Source organism: Cervus canadensis, chromosome 7 (genome assembly GCF_019320065.1).
Source record: "Cervus canadensis isolate Bull #8, Minnesota chromosome 7, ASM1932006v1, whole genome shotgun sequence".
NCBI lineage: Eukaryota > Metazoa > Chordata > Mammalia > Artiodactyla > Cervidae > Cervus > Cervus canadensis.
This window is the reverse complement of record NC_057392.1, coordinates 4,054,552-4,074,969: the sequence shown is the minus strand read 5'-3', so window position 1 is coordinate 4,074,969 and position 20,418 is coordinate 4,054,552. Positions and strand designations below refer to the sequence as shown.

Genomic DNA, 20,418 nt, shown 5'->3' with positions numbered 1-20,418 from the left:
GACATAGAAATAATTGTCCCTGTATACATTATGTCTGAGTACTTTTGTGTATAACTAGAAAATATCAGGAAAGATTTTTCACAATTCTCTGAAATGTGACTGTGTTTGAGGAGTATACTTGGTGGAAGAAGAAAAATTGCAGAGCATTATGTTTCTAAACTGCTTGCTTTTTTAAAAGAAGCAGGCATATATTAAATTTTTGTTTAAAAGTGAGAATATATAATAGTTACCAAATTTTAAATTAAGAATTATATGTTTATAAATGAAAGAATAATAGCAAAACTTTTTTGATTTGGTTCCTGTTAGATATTGAATATGAACATTAATTAGTTCATGGAAGGTAAAGGGAATACTTTTCTGTTAGCTAGAAATTAGGCATAAATGAATGATTTTATTCTTAAGATTTGAAAATGTCTTTCAAAAATAACCTGATTGAATGAGTCATATGTTATATATATGTAGCATATTAAAGTAAATTTATTGCTGGAGAAGGAAAATTTAATAAGCATCCATATATTCAATTAGTTATTAGCAGATTTCATTTAAAATAATACTAAGTTCAGGAATAGAAATTTTTTAATTAAATTGAAGGATACAGAGTTTTAAATCTATGAAAAGAAATACTAAAATGATTTCTCTTAAAGCAATGGTATAAAATTTTTCAATAATTGTATCTCAGAATATTTATTTTTGTCTTTCTTTTTATGTAGGTTACTTTATAATAAATGTATTATAAATGTTTTATTTTCTTTTAATTTTATCATACTTTAAATTTATGAAAATTATAGGTTAAAAATACTAATCACGTGTATATAATAAATGTTTTACATAATGGAATCAAATTTTATCCCAGGTTTCGTCTTGATATATATCGCTGCTTGGCCAGTCCAGCTCTAATAATGTTAACAGAGGAGGATCCTATTCTGAGAGCGTTTGAACTTAGTGCTGATTTAAAAGAACTAAGCCTCGTGGAGGTGGAATTCAGGTGGGAATGAATGGAAATTGTAAATTATCTCTTTTTTTTCCAGAATATTTTCAGCATGAGTTTTCTCATAGGCCAAATTCTCACTTAATGTTTATTTACATTTGATCCAAAATGATCAGGCCTTGCTGCCACGTACTTAGGATTTTCCTTTTTCTCTCAGTGGAGTAGATCCTAGTATCACTTAGGTCACTCTTTACCCATCTTCGCTCTTCCACTCTTCCACTCACCCTTAAATCCCTACTTTGTTCAACGTTACCAGAGGCATTCTAGGGCAATGTGAAGAATAAAGGGAATGGTAGCTATAAACAAGAGCAAACTTATAACTGCTCTCTTTCCTCATTTCCAGATTCTATAACCATCCTTGGAACCCAGCCCTTCATAACTTTCAGAAGCATATTGAATGCTTTTTTGTATGTCAGGTACATTTCACACACCCAGACATTGTCCCATTTCCCAGTTTGGTGAGATTTTCTAGTAGGAGAAACATAACATGTAGACATAAAATTAATTAGATAAGACTACAATTAAATTCCTAGACTAAGAAGTAGATAATACTTTGTTAAAGAAATTCAGCTACTTATTCTACCAAACTTAGGTAGTTTTGGTTATGTGGTAAATACAAAGGACGGAGAAGGCAATGGCACCCCACTCCAGTACTCTTGCCTGGAAAATCCCATGGACGGAGGAGCCTGGTAGGCTGCAGTCCATGGGGTCGCGAAGAGTCAGACATGACTGAGGGACTTCACTTTCACTTTTCACTTTTGTGCATTGGAGAAGGAATGGCAACCCACTCCAGTGTTCTTGCCTGGAGAATCTCAGGGATGGGGTCGCACAGAGTCGGACACGACTGAAGTGACTTAGCAGCAGCAGCAGCAAGAATAGATGAAAAGATATTAGCCAGTAAGGAAAAGTTTTTAATTCTTTGAGTTATAACTTTATGCAGCCAGTTCATGGAAAACCCCATTGAACAGAAAATTAATCAGTGAGAAATTCTTCATATTTTCCCTTCCTTTCACTTTAAAAACACTGAATAAAAAATTAGTTTCTGAAATCTGATCCCAATTGTTTCATAACTGTTTATTTCTAACTTTATTCTTAAGTTGTTCCACTCAGGCTTAAGCTTAACATAATTGATATTTTGTAAAGAATTGTCTATTAAAACTTCTTAGTTTCTCACAAGTGATTTAGGCTTGCCTTTAATAAGCAGGTAAGTCCTAAGTTTCAAGGAATAGTGATTTTGTACTAGGAATGTTTCAGTGTTTCTTTCTAACTTGAATTTTGTTCAAAGGAGCATCTTAAAAATGAAACAAAATACTATTTTGTTATCAGAAGTAGTGTAAACACGTTTCAAACTATCATAGAAAAAATTTCTGGTTAAAAATCATATAATAATATTTATTGGATAGCATCAAAATATTATTATTTATTGTTTAGATAAATAATATAAAAGAAAGCTTTATACAGAACTTATAGAGACTAAAGGCAAATGAGTTAAATGAACATGTTGAAAATATTATCAGAATTTCTAGGAATATCAATATATATAAGAAAACAATTTGCTCATCTGAGATTATCAGTGTGAATGCAGAGAACACAATTGTGTTACAGTTTTCCCCAAAGCTGTGGGGGCTTTATGTGCCAGCAGGTTCCTTTGACAGCACAAAATGACTTAAGATGTTGTGTAGCACTGTCAGAATTAAAATGTTACTGAGTAATATTTCTTGTGAAAACACCTTAATTAGAAGATGGAAGTGGCATTTCTAATAATAGACTGTGCACTTTGTAGGAATGATTATGAGGAACTAGCCCGGCAGTGTAAAATGTTTGCTAAAGATTTGCTTGCCCAAGCCCGGAATTCACGTGAATTAGAAGTTATCCTAAACCATACATCCAGTGATGAGCCTCTTGACAAACGAGGATTACTAGAAGAAAGAATGAACTTAAGTCGTCTAAAACTTGCTATCAAATATAACCAAAAGGAGGTATGAAGTTTTCTGTGATATATTTAAATTATTTCCTCCACAGTGGTCTAGTGGCTCAGGGCAAAGGCTTTGGAGCAATATATCTACATTGAGATCCTAGTTTTGCTTCATAAAAACTGTGTGTCCTTGGGAAAGTTATTGAATCTGTCTGAGCTTTAATTTTAAGAATTAATTAAGGATATGCATATTTAAAGAGTTTAGTACAATGAGTATTACCTTTAAGCAAGTACTCAATAGATGGTAGTTGCTATTATTTTTAACAATAATAATAGTATGGATATTAATGTAATGTTTTTGCTAAATAGTAGCTATGCAGGTAAGATTTTGAATAGTAAATGCCTTCCTAATGCAGTTTCCACCTTGTGTTTTGTCTGTTACGAGTTCATATTATTAATCTAGTTATAAATAGTCCTTTCTACAGATGTAGGGCCTTTCTGTTTAAAAATAAAAGCATCAGATATTATGTTCCTTATTCTTATTTGTTAATTCATTGTGAAACCCAAAGGTGGAGAGACGTATGCTATGATAACTAAGTTGAATCTGGCTCTTCTGGCATCATCCCTTCCTATTAAGGGAAATACCTATTTCTACTCCCCATACACTCACATGCATATGATTCAGGAACTTGAAGAAGGAAGGTATGCATTTTTAATTTCATTTTTTGAGATAACGTAATAGACATGGATGTTGATATGCAGACAATGATGTTCAGTTGGGGAGTGCTGGCATATGATACTTTTAAGGTATTGCTTCTAAGACCCATTATTCTTATTATCAACATAGATGTTGGAGTAAAACTTACTTATCACAATTATATTAATATAAAAATGGGGCCCAAAATAGATTATGGTAGAAAGCAAGATATAGGACCTTTGGTGCTTGGAGCAGAGTTTTTTATTATCTTGGTTGACAGTTTGAGCCGCCGAATAGCTTTGTGACTTGGAAGATTGATATAGGAATTTTAAGATGTTACTTTAAGATTACCTAGATAATATATTTCTCATCCAGATCTCTGACTTCAAATCCTATACTTTTTCTAGTACTCTGAGGTTTCTTACTTAAGGTAGAACATTCATAGGAAAAAAATTAAGTATAAGAATTTGGATCTAGGTAGCTATAAGATTCGGAGAAGGCAATGGCACCCCACTTCAGTACTCTTGCCTGGAAGATCCCATGGACGGAGGAGCCTGGTAGGCTGCAGTCCATGGGGTCGCGAAGAGTCAGACATGACTGAGGGACTTCACTTTCACTTTTCACTTTTATGCATTGGAGAAGGAGATGGCAACCCACTCCAGTGTTCTAGCCTGGAGAATCTCAGGGATGGGGTCGCACAGAGTCGGACACGACTAAAGTGACTTAGCAGCAGCAGCAGCTATAAGATTATAAATCAATAATATACCTATGTGGCTTAAGAAGGAAATACAGTGTTAATATGTATACCTAAAAACAGAGAACTCTGATATAATCTTCTTCTAATATACATTTGAATAGATCTTATGTTTATTTACTTTTGTGTTCCACAACCTAAAATAGACATGAAATACTAGAAAATAACAGAAAAGATATAGCAAGATACAAAATCAGCTTAAGTGATTGGAAAAAGAATCTCAAAGAAAGGTGGGAAAAAACAAAGATTATCCTGGTAAGGGGAGAAAAACTAAGGAAGTTTCCTAATGAGATATATGTATATATATATACCTGAAGAATTTACAGAGGATAACCAAATGTTCCATTTCTAAAGAAGATTAGAGAAAAGGAATAAGGAGTAATGGTAATACTTTTAGTTGGGAGGAAGATATTCTATAATTTTTAAAATGAATGAAATATAAATTAGTTTTTTACATTGGATTTCTAAATATAATCAAAGGGAAAGATAATATTTTCTCCAATAGTTGATATATTTTGTTCTGGTGCTACATCCTGAATAACAAACTACCCTGATACTCATGTGGCATAAAACAATGCTTCATAGTCATTTTGTGATAATTTCATGATCATTTTATTGTGCTCTTGAGTTTTGTGAGGTCACAAACCTCTTGAGGTCAGGAATTAGGAAAGGGCACAGCAAGGTTGATTTGTCTCTGCTTCACCATGTCAATGATCTCAGCTACAGTTATTTGGGAGATTTCTTCACTCATATGCCTAGTGCTTGAGCAGCACCTGAGGTCTCAGACTGGGAGCTCTGAGTGGGCAGGATGCTCAGTAGGCTGGGTCCATTGAGGGCAGTCCTCCTGAGAGCTCAGGACTGGAACTATGGAAGAGTATGGCCCTCATGGTTTGCTGGCTGCAAGGAGATGGTCTGAGAAGCCTCTGAGGGTTAATCAGAGTGGCTACGTGTAGCCTCAGCTTCTTTGTAGGCTGGTGGCTTCAGGGCAGTAGGACGTTTTATATGCCATCTTTTGGCTCCAAGAGCAAGTGTTTCTCAGACAAGGTGGAAGCTGAATGTCCTTTTAAGACCAGCCTTCAGAATTCACATAGCATCACTTCTTCCAGAATCTACTTGTTAAAGCAATAACAACCTTGGTGAATTGAAGGGTAGGAAATATTGGTAGCCTCTCCGTTGTTGATGAGAAGAGTATCAAAGAATTTGTGTCTCTATTTTAAAACCACCACAGATTTAGAATATCTCCAATTGAAAGTTCTTCCAATTACATATTTAACATTATGGTTAATTAAATCATCATTGTGTAGAGAGATGATGAGGGCAGCAGTCAGTCCTGAGATTGCTTTGATACTTGGGGGAAGGATGAAACCACTGAGTTTGGGATGCTACCAAACTGGGTACTTGGTGGGAAGAAAAGCTGTGTTTTTCCCCCTGATAGTTCCTTTTGAGGGACAAATTAACAATTCCGTAACAACACTGAAAGCTAAGCAGAAGGACATTAATTACCAAAAGTAGGTGTGGCTTACTAGGAAATTTCTTGATAAGCACAATGAACAACAAAACTTTGTCCAGGTTTTTTAAGTACACTGTTGGATTCTATAAATTATATTCTGTCTTGGGATGAATCATTTTAAAACAGAACATTGACCAAATGTTATTGAATATCTGAATGATATTATGGTCATTTGTGCTTTACTTCAATGATTTTCAAGCCTGATTACATTACTGAGTCCAGAGTCATCAGAATCCTTAACTTATACTTCCCAGCAAGAATGTTATATTGGGAAAATATTACTTCTGAATTTTGCAAACTAAGAATCTTTGTAAACTTTAGTAAATTTATTTCTGTATTTCAACTAGAATTTTCCTCTTATTTGGGAACATTTTTCCTTTTCTTCTCACACAGAATTTCATTTTATGGGGATTTAAAAGCGTCTTTAATACATTTTAAGAAATTCTCAGTGTTTTCATGGAACATAAATATATGTGCTGTTTAGCCTTTAATTGCTTTGCTGTGCTTGACATGTTGGTTTCTTGTAACTGAACCCATTAATTTTTCTAGGCTGAAGTCTCTTTCTGTGGATTATGCTTGTTAATTTTGAAATTTCATAAACACTGTTATGAGTCTTTATGAAGTAAGTGTTTCATAATGGCTAAGCAGGCTAGTATTGGAGAAGGAAATGGCAACCCACTCCAGTGTTCTTGCCTGGAGAATCCCAGGGACGGCAGAGCCTGGTGGGCTGCTGTCTGTGGGGTTGCACAGAGTCGGACACGGCTGAAGCGACTTAGCAGCAGTTAGCAGCAAGCAGGCTAGTGGGCTTCCTTGGTGGCTCAGAGGGTAAAGCAGGCTAGTAATAGTCACTAATACTTCAGTGATGCATGCTATGACCAGGCACTATTCTAAGAGCGTTACTTTTAATCCTCATAACCAGTGTTTGACTAGATACTGTTATTATCCTCATTTTATAGATGGAGAATTTGAGGCTGAGAGAGATTTAAAAACTTGCTCAAGGTCATTTAGTAAGTAAGTGGCAGAGCCTGGATTTAAAAATAGATAATCTGGCTCCAGAGTCTATGCTCTTAACCACTATACTCTTTTATTGCATGTAAGAAAAATAAACTGGACTATATAGAACTGATTTCAAACCATAATTAAAACTTTGAATATCAGTTAAATAATAGCACTATTGGATCCTATTTACAAGTTATATTTTACTTGTGTGTGTGTGCTTCCTTTTCAGTTTGTTTCCCAGTCCAACTGTCAGCAGTTCCTGAACACTGTTTGGTTTGGACAGATGTCAGGTTACCGTCGTAAGCCTACCTGTAAGAAGATAATGACTGTTTTGACAGTTGGCATCTTTTGGCCAGTTTTGTCACTTTGTTATTTGATAGCTCCCAAATCTCAGTTTGGCAGAATTATCCACACACCTTTTATGAAATTTATTATTCATGGAGCATCATATTTCACATTCCTACTGTTACTAAACCTATACTCTCTTGTCTACAATGAGGATAAGAAAAACACAATGGGGCCAGCCCTTGAAAGAATAGACTATCTCCTTATACTGTGGATTATTGGTAGGTATCAAGTTAGTTTAAAAGGTTCTGCGTTTATTTAGCCCGTTAATTCTCCCTTGGTTGGTGGCATTATAAACTGCATTCAACTTATAATTTTACACAGTTTATACAGCAGAAATTTGAACACTTCCATAATCATTGAGTGCTTGCTTCAGCAGCACATATGCTCAAATTGGAACAGTACAGAGAAGAGGACTGTATTCGTGAAGCGTTCCATATTTTGGGGGGCTTCCCTGGTGGCTTAGATGGTAAAGAATCTGCCTGCAATACGGGAGACCTGGGTTCAGTACCTGGGTTGGGAATATCCTCTGGAGGAGGGCATGGCAATCCACTCCCAGTATTCTTGCCTGGACAGTCCCCATGGAGAGAGGGGCCTGGCGGGTTGCAGTTCAAGGGGCTGCAGAGAGTCGGACATGACTGAGCGACTGAGCACATGATCACTGGAGACTCTGGTTACGTTTTTTTTAAAAGATAAATGTCCTTAAACTTGATAATGAAGAAGCAGATCTCTTCATATGATTTAATTACATGGGAGCTACAGATTCTTTCTCAGTTTCTAAAATTGTTCATGATGGTTAAAGACAGATTTTGCTGATGAATTTTTTTTGTTATAAGAATATGAACATTTTCTTAGGTATTTTAAAATATGATACATTTTTTGCTTGGTTGCATGTTAAGAGTTGACTATTTTGTTATATCATTAGTTTCCTTTTAAGAACCTGTGAACATCACAGATGCATTACCTTACCTCTGTTTGTGCTCAGTTGCTCAGTCACGCCTGACTCTTTGGACTGTAGCCCTCCAGGCTTCTCTGTCCATGGGATTTTCCAGGCAAGAATATTGGAGTAGGCTGCCATTTCCTCCTCCAGGGTATCTTCCTGATCCAGGGATCAAACCCACGTCTCCTGCATTGTAGGCGGATTCTTCACTGCTGAGGCATCGGGGAAGCCCATCTGTATTATAGAACCATTACTTAAATTTGGATTTAAAGCATTCCCTGGTGACTCACTCTGTAAATCATTTCTTTACAATGATAGCCATATCTCTTTAGAAATAACAGTCTTTTAAAAAGACATTTTATTAGCTGAAAATTGTTTTTTTATAACTATTATGCTATAAAATAAATAATGACCTTCTGCAGTTTTTATTGCTCTTGCCCTTTTTGAGAGGGGTTGTGGGAGGAGGGGAGTTGAGGTATAACTACATTGTCCATTTATGGTCTTTTAATGACATCTCCTTAATTTCCCTCTGGATCGTCAACCTTGTTTTTAACCTCAGCATTTCCCACCTTGTCTTTTTTTTACTATTTGCTGTAGAATAAAAGGAATGTTGAGATTTCATTTTTTTAATGTTATGAAGCTCTATTTAATATGTTCTGACTTTCAGTTATTAAAATAATTTGAAAAAAGTTAATTACAATGTTCACTTTTAGTTCTTTAGATACAAAAATAATTTGTATTTGGAATTTTTTAATTAATTTATTTTTAATTGAAGGATAATTGCTTTACGGTATTATGTTGGTTTTTGCCATACATCAACATGAACCAGCCCATAGGAATTTGGGGATTTTTATTTTATATGGAAATTAGTTCAAGTAACTTGACTTTAAATCAGTTTTACTTTTAGCAGTATTCAATTCATGATGCATTAATGTTTAAAATTAGGTAGATATAGTAAAAATAATGTAATCTGAACTTTAGGTTAAAGAGAATTAAATAATTTCTTCTTGTTAATATTTTCCTGTTTCTAATATTTCACTATCATATCTAAAATTCAGTATTTAATTTAGGAAATAATTTATACTTCGTCATATTTGGTTTCAAACTGCATTATTGTAGATCTTTTGAATGTAAACTTTGTTTCTCTTTTTAATTGAGTAGGTTAGACTGAAAGGAATCTCTTAAGAAATACCTTTCCTCTATTAAACTATTTCTGAAAGATTGCTGTATATACCTTAGTTGTGAAGAAAGGACATTTTACATTATTTATCTATAATTTATTGTTTAAATGAAGTGAGAGAGAGAGAGAATATCTTCTTTGTTTTGTAAAGTAAAGATTCAGTCTAGCCAGCTCTGTGTAAGATTAAAGTTTATATTTCTTAGCAGTGAGTAAAAAACTCACTGAAGTCAAAGAGTCAGCCCATTCTTTGGATAGCATAAATATTACTGTTATCATTGAATTTCATAAGAGATGTAAAACTATGGCTACTCTTTCCTAATCACAATGGCTTTGTTTCCAATAACATTGAACACACACATAAACACATGTGCCTACAATATTATTAATTTTCTAAACATATTCTTTCTCAGTAGAAGAGTACAGTGTGAATTAATCCAGTAAAATTCCTAAAACTATTTTATTTTTCACAGCACAGCTTCTGCTTTGAAACAATTAGATCTGAATAAACTTTGCCCAGGATGTCTTCTGAACCTGTTGTGTCATTAGATCACTCTGTCTTACTTAAATATATAGATCTGAAATTGCTGTAAGAAAACATGTAGGAATCATTTGCCTGCTTGTTTAAAGGCATTCCTTGGTTCAGTTTACTTTTTCATGCAGTGAGTACAGTGATTCCTGACTCATGATACCTGGCTTTTGTATATTTATTTTTTGTTATTTTCCTTAACCCTCCAGAAAAATAAATAGGGTTGAATTACAAAGAGCAAGGTAAAAAAAGAAAACAGTGTGTTGTTGAATCCGCAGGATATTAATGGTATCCATTTAGTTAGGTATTTTTTTTTTTAATCATTGGAATATAATAGAACAGCCCTTACAAAAAGGTACATTTTGAAATGTTATTTAGCTGCTTTGTCCCGGCACAGGCAGTAACAGATACAGCCTAACATGCATGGTGCTTATGATCTAATTATTATTTTTAAAAAACACAGTAACTTGAGAATCACACAGATAAAATAAATCATTATATATGAGTTAAATTCTGCTAAGTAAAGATCATGGAGCTAAGAGGGCAAGGATATTATAAGGGCTGTTTACCTAGTTGGGGGATTGGGAAGGCTGTCCTGAAGAAGTGATAAATAAGCTAAAATTTAAAGAATAAATAGGAGTCAACTTGGAGAATTGGGAAAGAAAATTATTCTAGGAGAATTGGGAGAGAAAATAATCTAGGCTGATGTAAAAGTTGTATTCAAGGACCATGTGGCAAGAGGCACAAAGAAGGGGCTGAGGAATGGTGGAGCAAGGCGAGCAGGAGAAGTGGAATTCAGGGTGAAGCCGTAGACTCGGGTTTTGCACTAGACCCGGGACAGCCTTGTCGGCCATGTTAAGTAATTTTGACTTAATACTAAGAACAGTGGGAAGCCACTGATTTTTTTAGTGGGTAAGTGACAAGATCATTTTGGCTACAGTATAGAGAATGGGTTGGGAGGAAGAGCTATGGCAAGAGTAGCTGGAGGGAGACCAGTAAAGAGCCTGTTGCAGCAAGCTGATGGATACCTTGAACTTAGGGTGGTTGTGATAGAAAAAGAGAGAAAGAAACAGATTCAAGAGATATTTATAAAGTAAAGCAAATAGAACATGGAAATATGTATATACCACATATACATATCACATACATATACATATCACATACATACATGTATATACATATATATATATACATATCGCATATACATATATATATTTCCATATATATGTGTGTGTGTGTATATATATATAGGAGAGGAGGTGGGACATTATTAAGCAATGTAAGTATTCTGGAAGAGTACTAAGTTTGGGAATTTGTGAGAGACTAGATTCTGAGAGTGGTTTTGGATATGTTGAAGTTAAAAAGTCTTTGAGATACTCAAGAGAGTTATCAATCATCCAATTGGTTGATTTCATAGTCTTTTTTTTTTAATTTTTATTTCATAGTCTAGAATTCAAGAGGAAGTTTAAGCGTGAGTTGGCAGTGTGCATGTAATCTATATATATGTTGTATATGAAACTATGGGCATGCATGAGACACTTAAGAAAGTATAAAATGAGAAGAGGGGACCTAGGAGCAAGCCTTGAGGAATCCCCAAATGATGGGATTACAGTTTTGCTAATATTAATAATTCTATATATGTATATATAGTCCATTGATTATGTAGTGATTGCATTGCTTATAATAGTTTAAAATTGTTGTGTTCTTCTAATCCAATTCAGAAATGTGAAATAGATCAAGTATATTAGCTTCATTTTGGTGTGGGGTGTTGCTTAAGAGATGGGAAAATACCTGTCAGTGGTACTTAATATTCTTTCATATATCTGCCTTTTTTAAATCAAAATCTTACCCAATCCATGTTGTAATTTTTGTCAAGAGTTCCATTTAGGTATAATATTGCATTTTACAGAAATAAAACACTTATTTCTGTAAGCATCTTAGTTTAGTGTTTTAGTGTTACAGTGTTTGGGTTAATAAAATAAGTTATTTTATTTGATTTAACATTAAAGTTATTTGCTTTAACATTTTTGATAGTTTTTATCTGTTTTCAATTTTTGAAAATATTTATTTGGCTGTGCCAGCTCTTAGTTGCAGCATAAAGGATCTTTAGTTGTGGCATGTGGGATCTAATTCCCTGACCAGGGATTGAACCTGGGCCCCTTGCATTGGGAGTACGGACTCTTAGCCACTGGACCACCAGGGAAGTCCCTATTCATTTTAAATAAAAACTCATCCAAATGGAATTTTTTAAAAAGTATTTTCTGTGTCAGATCTGCAAATATTTAAAAATGATCTTGTACATAAAGTATGTGTTCTGTATAATTAAGATATTATGAACAGAGTTTTTCAAGAATACTCTCGAAATATTTTTCCCAGGGGACTTATTCAGTCTACTGGTAAGCCAGAGGATGATTCTAATGGCTTAACTTGATCTTCACTCATATGTAGGTTGTAGCACTCTATTCTTTTGTCATTTATTGTTGTTCAGTCACTAAGTCATGTCCAAATCTTTGTGACCCCACGGACTGCGACATGCTAGGCTTCCCTGTCTTCCACTGTCTCCCCAGAGTTTGCTCAAGTTCATGTCCATTGAGTCAGTGATGCTGTCTAACCATCTCGTCTTCTGTTGCCCTCTTCTCTTTTTGCCTTCATTTTTCCCTAGCATCAGGGTCTTTTCCAATGAGTCGGTTCTTTGCATCATGTGGCCAAAGTATTGGAGCTTCAGCTTTAGCATCAGTCCTTCTGATGAATATTCAGGGTTGATTTCTTTTAGGATTGACTGATTTGATCTCCTTGCAGTCACTTTACATTTTCCTTAAAAAATATCTCAATGGAGGAATGTATCATAAAGCAATCCTCGATTGCGGTACTGTTCTCTGGTACTTCTAGGAATATAAAACTGGAGAAACTTCTGGCCAAAGAAGAGGAAGGAAGTTTTGGTTTGGTTGGTATTTATTTATGTGTATTTATTCGCTGAGCAAGTTTTTTGAGCACCTTCTGTGTATCAGGCACTATTTAGGACATTCAGGACATTGGTTGATAAATATTCTTACCTTTGAAGAGTTTTTACCCAAAGTGGGAGAAAGATAGTTAATAATAGACATAATAAGTAAACTATGTCCATTGTTTAAAAGTGATAAGTACTAAGGGAAAAGAAAGAGAAGCAGAATTGGAGGATTGGGAGTGACGGGCATAAATTTGCTATTTTAAATAGGACGATCAGAGTAGGTGGTGGTGAGGAAAGATGCAGGATGGATGTCTGGATGAGGAGCTTCCAGCTGGAAGGAGAGCCAGTGTCCAGTTGGGGAGTTTTGGGTGTTCAGAGAACAGCAAGGAGGCCAGTGTGACTAGGGTAGTGGAAGGAAAGATTCAGAGGAGAGGAGATCCAAGAGAAGTAATGTAGGGCCTCAGAGACCGTTGTAAAAAATTTGACTTTGACTCTGAATAAAAGGAGATGTAAGGGAAGGTGCAGTGTGCAGTGCATGCTATGCACGGTCAGCAGCAGTGGCGTTAGGCTCTTAACATTCATACTTGCCAGACACCAAAGGCAGAAACCTGGTGCAGATTTCCTTAGCTCTGTAGAAGGATATAAGGCAGGAAATAAAGCATGACAGCTTCAAATATGTCTCTATCGGCAGTTCTTACAAAAGACTGGGGCTTCTTCTCAGCCCCATAGGGGGCACACTCAGTTGTGTGGAATGAGGCCATATTCATGGGTGTGGGTTACCCCAGCCAGAGAAGCCTGAAAACTGCAGGATTTCTTATAAATCTGGATATCTTACAAAGCCTCAGAGTGTAGTTCCCCCTACAGGCACACTTCAAGTTAAAGAAACATCACACAGAGAAGCTGAAACCTGTGTTTCTTAACATGTTTTTATATAGTCCTGTTTGTGTATACTTTTGGGGTCTATGATTCCACTTATGCAGTTTCCCAGTCAGTGATTGTTTTTATAACAATGTTGAACACAGCTGAGTTTCCATACTTTCCTTAACATAGTACGTTTCCAAGGAAACCACTTTAATAGATGATAACATGAGGTTTTGTTCCCATGGGGAAAGAGTTCTAGCTTGCAGTTAATTTTTTTTCCTCTGGGACTTGCTACAGGGTTTTGATGAGAGAAATAACACTTGGCATTTTAAAAAGACTGTTCTGATCACTGTGTTGAGAATAGATTTCAGGGAAAACAGGATAGAAGCAGGGAGACCAAGTAGGTTGTTTCAGACATTCAGGTCAGAGAAGATAGCGGCTTGAATTTGAAGTAGTGGTGAGAAAGTTTAGATCCTAACTATATTTTGAAAATAGAACCAGCGGATTTACTATTGCATTCAATGTGTGGTTTAAGAGAATATCAGTCAAGGGTGAGGCAAAGACATTTAGAGTGAGCATCTAGGATGGAGTTGCCATCAGCTGAGATACAGAAGTCTTCAAGTGCTGTGGGCTTGGGGGCAGAGATTAGGAGTTCAGTTCGGACATGTTAGGACATCCAGTTTGAGATAGCCAAGTACCTGTGCAAGTTAAGTTTAGGAGAGGGGTTTAGAGATACTTATTATTGTGTAAATACAGGTTGCGTTAAAAAATTTGAGAGTCTACCACATAGATACTATTTAAAGCCATTAGACCAGACTGGATGAGGTCACTGTAGGGGTGAGTGTAGATAAAGAAAATAATCAGGAACGGAGCCTTTGGGGCGGGGACATTTAACAATGACTTATTTGTTTTCTTATGCTTGTTTCACATCATTTATTCCCTCTCTGGGAAAGATATTGTCAGATGAAGCTTAAGATTCCTTCTCTTTCAAATTTTAAGAACTTTTTACTGAATGTTATTTTTTTCTTCTGAATGAGGTTACAGATGACACATGTTATTTATTTAATACTTTGAATCTTAATGTATTTTTTTAGTTTATTATTGAATTAAGAGCATCATCTGATTTTTTTTCTTTTTTTTAGGAATGATATGGTCAGACATTAAAAGACTCTGGTATGAAGGGTTGGAAGACTTTTTAGAAGAATCTCGTAATCAGCTCAGTTTTGTCATGAATTCACTTTATTTGGCAACCTTTGCCCTCAAAGTGGTTGCTCACAACAAGGTGACTATTAACTATGTCAATTGAAGGCACAAGTGAAGTTTATTTAGGGAAAACCCAAGATATTTAGCTATGGATCTCAGAGTTACTTTGGCCCAAATCTGTCTGATGTGTTTTCATTTTAAGCCTATCTTTGGCAAGGAAATAGTGCCCATTGTTCCTTCCTTCTAATACTTTCGAGGGTGTTAATTGCCTTTAAATGTCGGCTACCTATTATATCCAGGCACCTTGGTTGACACTTGCTATGCTTTATCTCATTTTATTCTCACAGGGATTCTATGAGACAGATGTCCTTATCCCCATTTTGCAAATAAGGAAAAGGAAGCTCAGAGATAATATAAGTAACTTGTCCAAGACCACACAGTAAGAAACCAAGACTGGATTTAAATCCAGGTCTGTCCAGGCATCTTCTTTCTACCAAATGCCAGTTCCTTACATCTGAGCGAGGTTCATTTACCTATTACTTAAAATGAGAACACAAAGTTATTTAAATTGGTTATATTTACCAGGGAAAAGTTTATCTGAATGGAACTCATAATGTTTTACACATTCCAAATCATGACGGTTATCTCCCATAGCTTAAAAAGTGATGTAAATTTAATTATTTTCTGATGCCTATAGTTTTATATTTAAAATTTGATAAAAATCCAACCTTATAGACGTCTTACAGTGTTACTTTTATAAAGATTAATTTAAAGCCCAGGAAAGGTAACGGAGATTATGTTGACTATCTTTGTTTACACCTGAGTTTAGAATTCTGAAGTGTCACATTCAAGGAACTATTATATAATATTTTTTGAGTTTTGGCTAATTTACAGACTAGAGAGAAAGCAAACTGGTTTTCTTATACCACTTTATTAAAAACTCCATTCCTATATTTGATCAGTAGTACAGAACATGTTTATTAGGTATGTTCAATGACCAGAATTGTGAGGTTATTAAGAAAATAAAAGTTGATCACATATAGATAAATGGTTGGATAGAGAGGTTGATGGTCATTGGTTCTTTTAGACTGGTCCCTTTTTTAGACTGGTCTCTTAGACTACCCTCTAGAAGCAGGGTATCCATATAATTTTATTATTTCAAACCAAGACACACGAAGGAAAGCACAGTTAATAATTATGCCAGGAAGACTGGTATGTAATCTGGGAGTGTCCCAGGCAGTTGAAACATGTGGTTACTCTGTGTCTAGGTATAATAATACACCCTTTTTTTTTTTCTTGTTTAGAAGGGAGAAGAGCTTCTATGGTGCATTGTAGAATCTTGAGTCAAGTAGCTAGCTTAATTTAATGTGAATGCTAATTAATTTCAAGCTTGTGTTGTGGAATTTAAGAAAGACTAGCAAAAATTTCATTCATGAAAAGTTTAATGACTGTCTTTAAAAAGATTATTTCGTTTTTTAAAGCATGAGAATTTCTGAGAAAACTTCTTCATGAAACACAATTGGTATTGCTCCACATATGTAGAAATCATCTATTTATTTAAAACAATGTTATTTCTATTAAAAGAGAAGTTTATGAAACATAAATGGAGTTCTGACACAAGGAGAGACAAAACTGGTTTTCTTTCAACCGTCAGAGTATTTGTTTTTATTTTCCTAAGTTGAGAGAGCCACTTACCTTTGGCTTTTTCTTCCTAATCTTAGTTTCATGATTTTGCGGATCGGAAGGACTGGGATGCATTCCACCCTACACTGGTGGCAGAGGGACTTTTTGCATTTGCCAACGTTCTGAGTTATCTTCGTCTCTTTTTTATGTATACCACAAGCTCTATCTTGGGTCCATTACAGGTAAGCAGTTACAGTTTCTTAAAGAATATTTGTTAAAGCTTCTACACCTTTTTCTTGTCCACTGGAATATTGTTTCTCATGATGTCAAAGCTAAACTTTGCTTTTGAAAATAATTAACAGTTGAAAAAGTAACAGCGTGTTCATCTGCTTTGTTTCTGGCTGAATGATAATCCTTTGCTTTCAGATATCCAGTTTTATTAAGTTGTGGTCCATTGTCCCTCTTTCCCAAGTCCACGAACATGGATGTATTTGAAATAAATACTTCAGACAGTAGAGGGACATAAAAATTTGCTTTTTCCCAAGATGAACTTCATATTTAAAGTTTTAAGTGATAAATATAAGGGAAATATTGTACAGAGTTCATACTTGATGATGGTTTTGAAAATAAGTTATATTTCATAAAATACTTCCTTACATAATAACTATTAAACAGAATAAGTTAGAAAATGGCTTATTTAATTTTTTTTAAAGATTTATTTATTTAGGCTGTGCTAGGTCTTTGTTGCTAGGGGCAGACTTTCTGTGATTATGGCAAGCAGGGGCTACTCTCTAGCTGCAGATACGTGGTCCTCTCATTGTGGTGGCTTCCCTGGTTGTGGAACACAGTCTCTAATACAGTCTCACAGGCTTGGTAGTTGTGGCTCCCAGGCTCTAGAGCACAGGCCCAGTTATTGTGTTCAATAACTGGCTTAGTTGCTCCTCGGCATGTGGGATCTTCTTGGAGCAGGGATTGAACCCGTGTCCCCTGCATTGGCAGGCAGATTCTTAACCACTGGACCATAAATGAAGCCCAGAAAATGCATATTTAGAGCTAAAAATTTCAGTTTATGTAGTCTAGCTTTACACTTTATAGTACTTATACAGTTAAGGAAATTGACCTTTTATTTATTCAAAGTAATATGATTATTTTTTTGAGAGAGTCCAGGGATAAATTCTGAGTCTCTTTACACTAAAGAAAGGACTCAGACTACCGCACAATTGCACTCATCTCACACGCTAGTAAAGTAATGCTCAAAATTCTCCAAGCCAGGCTTCAGCAATACGTGAACTGAGAACTTCCAGATGTTCAAGCTGGTTTTAGAAAAGGCAGAGGAACCAGGGATCAAATTGCCAATATCCGCTGGATCATCGAAAAAGCAGGAGAGTTCCAGAAAAACATCTGTTTCTGCTTTATTGACTACGCCAAAGCCTTCGACTGTGTGGATCACAATAAACTATGGAAAATTCTGAAAGAGATGGAAGTACCAGACCACCTGACCTGCCTCTTGAGAAACCTGTATGCAGGTCAGGAATCAACAGTTAGAACTGGACATGGAACAACTGGTTCCAAATAGGAAAAGGAGTCCATCAAGGCTGTATATTGTCACCCTGCTTATTTCACTTATATGCAGAGTACATCATGAGAAACGCTGGGCTGGAAGAAGCACAAGCTGGAATCAAGATTGCTGAGAGAAGTATCAGTAACCTCAGATATGCAGATGACATCACCCTTATGGCAGAGAGTAAAGAGGAACTGAAAAGCCTCTTGATGAAAGTGAAAGAGGAGAGTGGAAAAAGTTGGCTTAAAGCTCAACATTCAGAAAACTAAGATCATGGCATCTGGTCCCATCACCTCATGGGAAATAGATGGGGAGACAGTGGAAACAGTGTCAGACTTTATTTTTTTGGGCTCCAAAATCACTGTGGATGGTGACTGCAGCCATGAAATGAAAAGACACTTACTCCTTGGAAGCAAAGTTATGACCAACCTAGATGGCATATTTAAAAGCAGAGACATTACTTTGCCAACAAAGGTCCGTCTGGTCAAGGCTATGGTTTTTCCAGTGGTCATGTATGGATGTGAGAGTTGGACTCTGAAGAAAGCTGAGCGCCGAGAAATTGATGCTTTTGAACTGTGGTGTTGGAGAAGACTCTTGAGAGTCCCTTGGACTGCAAGGAGATCCAACCAGTCCATCCTAAAGGAGATCAGTCCTGGGTGTTCATTGGAAGGACTGATGCTGAAGCTGAAACTCCAATACTTTGGCCACCTCATGCGAAGAGTTGACTCATTGGAAAAGACCCTGATGCTGGGAGGGATTGGGGGCAGGAGGAGAAGGGGACGACAGAGATGGCTGGATGGCATCACCGACTCGATGGGCGTGAGTTTGAGCAAACTCCAGGAGTTGGTGATGGACAGGGAGGCCTGGCGTGCTGCGATTCATGGGGTCGCAAAGAGTTGGACACGGCTGAGTGACTGAACTGAACCCCACAGATTTTAGTAGTTGGTTGTTCTTGAAAGGTGGAGTCAACTCTGCTTGTGACCAGCTCTACATAATACTCTGTTATTTTATAAGTCTGGATATCTGAGCAATATTCAATCTTTCTTAGTAAGTCAAAATTTACCGACAATTTAGATTCTTTTTTATACTTTTAAAGAAGATATTTTAAATAATATGTATAATTACCTTCTCCAACAGAGATATGAATACAAAATATGCAGGAAAAACCCAATTTGATTTGATTTGACTTGTGCTGTCATCCTCCAGTGTTTCCTGAAATGTGGCTCCTTCAAGCCAAGTCCTGTGAGATGCTCTGACTGAAATACGTTTGGGACACACTGCATTCCATATAACCTCTTTCAGGAATTCACAGTACACATGATCACATTAAAGCCTATGAGAAAGAAGCAATGAAACTTGTTTAACCTTGTTCAAACTATCATCACCTAAATTTATTTAACGTCATACCCATTTTTCATGAAATATGCTCAGGTCTTTTTTTTTTCCTCCAAAACATGATTTATGAAATACTGGTTTAGTTTATCTGTTATTTAAATGTTATTTTGATTTAATTTTGCCCCTAGTATCTTCTATAAATGTTTTTAACCAAGAGTCAGCAGTATTTTTACATGCACATTGTTTTGTTTGTTTCTTAGCTAAAAACTGGTGTTATTGCTAGGTTTCTATACTGGAAATTGCTTTATAGATTTTTACAAAGGGTTAAGTAGGAGAAAGTATATTATTATTTCTTGGTAAATTGTTTGTTTCTTTTTCTGAGAACAGTTGAGTCAGGTTTTCCTGACTCAGTCTCTTCCCAAAAGAACTGCAGATGTGTGTACAAATACTGCATAAGTGGCTATTTGTCTTTTCAACTGTGGTGTTTATTTTTCCTCCTCCAGGAGAGTACTTTATATTGTTCAAAGAGCCACAGAACTAACAAATAATTAAAGTCAAGCTAACAAATATTTATTTTGTTCCTATTTTTTTTTAAAGGTCTATAAGTTAATCATAATATATGTTAAAAGGTTATGATCTAGTCCAGCAAATGATTTTTAAAAAATTATCTCAGGACTTCCCTGGTGGTCCAGTGGTTAAGACACCCTGTTCCTGATGCAGGGGGCATGGGTATGATCCCTGGTCAAGGAACTAGATCCCCCATGTTGTGGGGTGTGGCCAAAAAATACATAATAAAAATTATCTAATTATCCTTATTTAGGTATCGTTTTCCATACAGTAAAATGCACCCATCCTAACTGGATAGTTTGATGAGTTTTGCAAGTGTATAAACTTGTTTGGAGTATGACTGCTTCTTAAGGTTGCAGGTTCCCTGCCCCAAGTCATTATATCAAGTCTGCATTCAGCAGGAAAAAGGGGAAAGGCGGAAAGCATGAACTTGCTGTCTTTCTTTTTTGAAACAAGAGGACAGTTGT

The 20,418-nt window shown here is 35.8% G+C and overlaps 1 protein-coding gene across 7 annotated transcripts in view; it reads left to right on the top strand.

The window, feature by feature from the left end:
- The window catches only part of TRPC1 (transient receptor potential cation channel subfamily C member 1), a 59,123-nt gene that overhangs the window by 25,950 nt on the left and 12,755 nt on the right, over positions 1-20,418 (top strand). For 6 of the 7 annotated variants that reach the window (XM_043474194.1, XM_043474193.1, XM_043474192.1 and 3 more), the window contains 5 exons: positions 854-985; positions 2,772-2,967; positions 7,093-7,429; positions 14,805-14,944; positions 16,587-16,730. In XM_043474194.1, coding sequence (XP_043330129.1) covers positions 854-985; positions 2,772-2,967; positions 7,093-7,429; positions 14,805-14,944; positions 16,587-16,730 — 949 coding nt within the window. The remainder of the gene's footprint in view (positions 1-853; positions 986-2,771; positions 2,968-7,092; positions 7,430-14,804; positions 14,945-16,586; positions 16,731-20,418) is intronic. The other variant, XM_043474198.1, reaches the window with a different exon arrangement.